General features: G+C 48.8%; 1 protein-coding gene across 1 annotated transcript in view; it reads right to left on the bottom strand.

Moving 5' to 3' along the window:
- Positions 1-439: 439 nt before the first annotated feature.
- The window catches only part of LOC133126305 (vimentin-like), an 11,013-nt gene continuing 5,447 nt past the window's right edge, over positions 440-6,005 (bottom strand). The window contains 5 exon segments of the mRNA XM_061238380.1: positions 440-1,031; positions 1,931-2,013; positions 2,780-2,823; positions 3,936-4,010; positions 4,012-4,130. Of these exon segments, the coding sequence (XP_061094364.1) occupies positions 984-1,031; positions 1,931-2,013; positions 2,780-2,823; positions 3,936-4,010; positions 4,012-4,130 (369 nt within the window). The 3' untranslated portion in view covers positions 440-983.

The following is a 6,005-nucleotide window of genomic DNA, read 5'->3' on the forward strand; positions in this document are numbered from 1 at the left end:
GGAGGAGAATCAGACACACGCGTAACTGCAGTGGCGGAGAATAAAGCTTCTTTACTCCCGCACAGTGAGCAGCGCTCCGTGAATTTGCTGCCTCAGTCAAACTCAGATTTCCGCTGCCGCAACAGGATATCTTTAATTCCCTCCGGATTGCGGTGCCGCTTAATAGGTTTCCAAAAAGCGCTTATCCCCGAAAACAGGGTCAGAGAGACCTATCACAATGCATCAGTGTCCCGCTGGCAAAAAAACAAAAGATCGCGCTTTATAAATTTTGATACGGCAGCACAGGCCGATGGCGGGGAGAGGCTGCAGGTGTGTGTTTTAGGTGGCTTACACTTGGGTTCTGGATTCAGATGCTCAAAGCACAAACAATAACACAAAGGAAACCGCCTTCAGATAGAAATACAGCGTAATGTAAAAAAACAACAACAACAACCGAACGTTTTCTTTTTTCGAAAGGTTTATTGACGTACGGAAGCAGTGACAGTTTCTTTATTGCTTACACGTTGCTTGGCTTGGAGACACCGACAGAGAAATAAAAGGGGGAAAATGCTGTTTCACCCCAAAAGATTTGGTCAGTTAAAAACAAAGGGTTTTGTTTTACTGTGTTGCTCAGAGTATTGCTATGTCTTCCTGTCTGAATGTAAACTAAAGACGGTGCGGTAAACATTAACATTCAGAAGAACAACCTGCGATTCTACGCTCTCTATTCTCCCCACTAGCACACTAACAGCCCGTCCTTTATATCACGGAAAAAGGCACTTTTAAAGCTTTTTTTTTTCTTGCTTTGTATTTCTGTAGTTTTTTTTTTCTCAAATGTATTTCTCTCACAAAAAAAAACAGAATCACCACCCCCTCCCCCCCACCCCATTTCCCTTCCTCTTACGATCTCTTTCTCCCTCCCTCTCTCTTCCTCTCTCCCTCTCTCTACCTCTCAGTGTCTGCGCTAGGTCTGCCGTGTTTCTGGCGGCCAATCAGGTGGCGGTTTATTCCAGTTCCAGGTCGTCATGGTGCTGGGTGGACTCGTTGATCACCTGGTGTGGGGGAAGAGGCCCGATTTCAGACCCACAGGATGCACTCATATAGGAAGACTCTGCCTACACTTCAGGCCAGCAGTGGTTATCTGATATGTAATGCGAGATTCATGTGTGAAGTGAAAATGTTGTGAAAACGTTGAAAATGTTGTAGTGCCCGTTCCACAAAGCAGGATCACTGAGTCAGCCGGATAACTGCAATGAGTAAAACCTGGAACAGACCTTTTTACTGCACTCCATGTTCCAGATTTGGGAGGATTTTACTCAGTGCAGTTATCCAGCTAATTCAATAATCCTGCTTTGAGACAAAGGCCCCGGATGTGTTTATATCTCAGATTTCCTTTTAAAAATACATTTAGGAATGAATATACACTCACCCAGCACTTTACTAGGTATACTTTTTAGACTTCTACTGCTGTAGCCAATCCACTTAGAATTGTGATGCATTGGGTGCTCACAGATGCTCTTCTGCATACCACAATGTGTGGTTATTTACGTTAATGTCACCTTCCTGTCAGCTTTGACCAGTCTGGCCATTCTCCTCTGACATCTCTCATAAACAAGGCGTTTCTGTCCGCAGAACTGCTGCTCACTGGATTTTTTTTACGTTTTTTTGCACCATTCTTTGCTAACTCCAGAGACTAATGTGCATGAAAATCCCAGGAGATCAGCAGTTCCAGAGATACACAAACCACCCTGTCTGCCACCAACAATCATTCCACTGTCAAAGTCACATTGTTTCCTCAAGCTCCTGAACTGTATCTGCATGATTGCAGCGTTGCACTGCTGCCATTCATTTGGCTGATAATTATCTGACTGACATAATCGCATGAATAAGTAGGTGCGCTACAGTAGAAAGGTCCCTCATAAAGTGCTCGGTGAGTGTAAATGTTACTCACATGTCCGTCTCTGGTCTCGATGGTCTTGATCACCACCTTCTTGGAGATGTTGTCAATCATCGGCCGGGACTCCAGCATGGACTCTGTGGTAGTGGCAGAGGTCAAAGGTGAGGAACGTCAGACCGGTGGGGCCCCGGCTGTTTCGGCCGTCACACCGAGCGCTCGGTGCCGGAAGCTTCCGTGACTTCCCGAACTTGAGCTGGGCGCGTTTAATGACCTGAGCCGCCCCCGGACTCGTAAGCCCATTACACACTCTACGCAGGAAACTCTGCGCGATGACACACGGCCCTTTCGGCAGAACGTCCGGTCCACGTCCTTAAACGCGACACCAAGACGTGCTCCGCAACGCCACACGTCTCTGTCAGAGGTGCCGAGTGTTAACCTGACGTAAATAACGCCAGGCGAACAACGGCAAAGGAAGAGGTGCTCATTGGCACGCCAAGGTTACTCACTCCACCCAGATTAGTAAGTAGGCTTGGAGCAGAAATCCTCCTTGCGGATTGGCAGTGCACAGCCCGTGAAGCCGGTAAACACGTGGACGGTATATAAATAGAGGACATTTGCAAATGTACTCTATTCGTTTCCACTTTCGTTGTGAATTACAAAAGGCAACATAATTGACTGCTTTAGTCAGTAGCATAGTAGTTTTGGTGATCGCTGGACTCCTCAAACAATGTTTCTAAGAGACAAAAACGAAAACTTGCGCTTCCATGTCACAGTTAAAGACAAGCCTAAGTTAAGGATGAATGCGGTCAGAATCCTGGCCTGTGTGTCATAATCACAGGTAGGACGTAGGACCGTTTGAAAAATAAATAAATAAATAAAATAGAAGGCTGTGTAGAATCTCACCTCTCAGGTTAAAGGAGGATAAATTGGGCATCGGGGTAGTGATCCTGGAAGATCGGGAACAGAAAAAGAGAGGGACAGGAGCGTTACACATTTATTTCTGTTCCCAAGAGCGGTTTCTGCTCCACAGGCAACATAGTCTCCCCTAATGGGCTTATCATCTTTCCAGGAATTATAAAACTGTGTGGAGATACACACTTTCTATTTCTGTGTTTCTACACACAAACACATACATTACATTACATTAATGGCATTTGGCAGACACTCTTATCCGGAGCAACGTACAGTTGATTAGACTAAGCAGGAGACAATCCTCCCCTGGAGCAATGCAGGGTTAAGGGCCTTGCTCAAGGGCCCAACGGCTGTGCGGATCTTATTGTGGCTACACCGGGGATAAGAACCACCGACCTTGCATGTCCAAGTTATGTACCTTAACCATACGCTACAGGCCGCCCACACCCACACACACACACAAACACACACACACGCACACACACATATGCATACACACACAAAGCTCTGCCTTTATTTATTACAGGGACTGACATGCTCAGTCTGTGCTCTAAATTTGCCACATAATCACCTAATGCCTGAAGCAGTTAGAGCCATTCCCTTAGACTTAGCCTAGCTATATTAGTACTACATACAGACTTGCCTATAGGGGTAGAGAGAGAGAGAGAGAGAGAGAGAGAGAGAGAGATAAATATTTTTTTTACAAATCCATAATATATCCATATTGTGCTTAGTTTTATGATGTAACCTCTGCTTCGGCAACAGAGACAGACCTTAAATTTCCATCGACTTGTTATGGGCCCAACACGATTACGCAATCAACAGAGTGCCAGACACCCTTTTTTGGGCTTTCTGGAGCGGAAGCAGAGGAGGAGAGACAGAGAGAGAGAGAGAGAGAGAGAGAGAGAGAGGGAGGGAGGGAGAGGGGGAGAGAGAGAGAGAGAGGGAGGGAGTGGGAGAGTGAGAGAGGGAGAGGGAGAGAGAAAGCTATAGATGGAGAGATAGAGAGAGACAGAGATGGAGAGGTAGTGATAGAAATGGAGAGATACAGAGATAGAGATGGATAGATAGAGATAGAGAGATAGAGGTAGAGAGAGATAGAGAGATAGAGAAATAGAGAAATAGACGGGGGTGCTGCAGGTCGGACCTGCTCTCCTCTCCCTCCAGGAGCTTCCTGTAGGTGGCGATCTCGATGTCGAGCGCCATCTTGACGTTGAGCAGCCATCTCCTCCTTCATGCTGCGGATGTCCTCCTCCAGCCGCGTCATGTTGTCCTGGTAACCGCCCGCCTCCAGGGAGAAGTTCTCCTCCAGCTCCCTCATCTGCCTCTCCATGGACTCATTCTGAGAGAGAGAGACCCTGTCACTCTCACACACACACACACACACACACACACACTCACACACTCATCTGCCTCTCCTTGGACTCATTCTGAGAGAGAGAGACCCTGTCACTCACACACACACACACTCACACGCTCATCTGCCTCTCCATGGACTCATTCTGAGAGAGAGAGACCCTGTCACTCACACACACACACACACACACACACACACACTCATCTGCCTCTCCATGGACTCATTCTGAGAGAGAGAGAGACCCTGTGTCACACATACACACTCACACTCACACTCACACTCACACTCACACTCACACTCACACTCACACTCACACACACACACACACACACTCTCACACACACACACCCACACACACTCACACATACACTCTCACACACACACACTCACACACACACACACACACTCACACACTCACACACTCACACACTCACACACTCATCTGCCTCTCCATGGATTCATTCTGAGAGACCCTGTGTCACTCACACATACATACATACTCACACACACTCACACACACACTCTCACACACACACTCACACACACTCACACACACCCACACACACTCTCACACACACACTCACACATACACTCTCACACACACACTCTCACACACACTCACACACACTCACACACACACTCTCTCTCTCTCACACACACAGGTTTTGTCTGATGCAGAGTGAGTGCTGAGGCTGCTATTGTAGAGCAGACCGCTTTAGTGTTCCCGCGTCCTGTCTGCACCCCCCGGCTGCTGCTGCCCCCATTAAGTAAGAGTGCAGTAGAACCCCCCCACACAGCCAGACAGGCAGACAGCCAGGGCACAGTGTTCAGTCCCCCACCCCCCCCGCCCCGTGCTGTAGAGATGACCTCATTCTGCCCTCGAGTCCTGCTCTTACAGGACCAGAGCGTTAGAGGATCTCAGACATAACAGTGGAGTAAGATTGGAGTAAGGAGTGAGTAATACCAGGGTAAAACTCTCCCAGGAACACGCAGAGTATGGCTGTTTCAAACTAACCTCTGATTTACAGGACATACCTGGGCCAGACACGTAATTGTTTTGGATTCAAATACTTCTCTGCACTCGACAGAGCTCGTCTGACGTATTAGAACATGGGGAATACTCTCAAGGAGTGTTGGGTGAATAAGGGTGGAGTAAGTGCATTAAGGTGGAGTAAGCGCACGGGTAACAGTGGAGTAACAGGCCAGTAGACAGGGCAGTAACAGGCCAGTAGATGGGGGAGTAACAGGCCAGTAAACGGGGGAGTAACAGGCCAGTAGATGGGGGAGTAACAGGCCAGTAGACAGGGCAGTAACAGCCCAGTAGACAGGGCAGTAACAGGCCAGTAGACAGGGCAGTAACAGGCCAGTAGATGGGGGAGTAACAGGCCAGTAGACGGGGCAGTAACAGGCCAGTAGACAGGGCAGTAACAGGCCAGTAGACGGGGCAGTAACAGGCCAGTAGACAGGGCAGTAACAGGCCAGTAGACAGGGCAGTAACAGGCCAGTAGACGGGGCAGTAACAGGCCAGTAGACAGGGCAGTAACAGGCCAGTAGACGGGGGAGTAACAGGCTAGTAGACGGGGGAGTAACAGGCCAGTAGACGGGGCAGTAACAGGCCAGTAGACGGGGGAGTAACAGGCCAGTAGATGGGGGAGTAACAGGCCAGTAGACAGGGGAGTAACAGGCCAGTAGACAGGGGAGTAACAGGCCAGTAGACAGGGCAGTAACAGGCCAGTAGACGGGGGAGTAACAGGCCAGTAGACAGGGCAGTAACAGGCCAGTAGACGGGGCAGTAACAGGCCAGTAGACAGGGCAGTAACAGGCCAGTAGACAGGGCAGTAACAGGCCAGTAGACGGGGC

The sequence above is a fragment of the Conger conger genome, chromosome 4, assembly GCF_963514075.1.
Source record: "Conger conger chromosome 4, fConCon1.1, whole genome shotgun sequence".
NCBI lineage: Eukaryota > Metazoa > Chordata > Actinopteri > Anguilliformes > Congridae > Conger > Conger conger.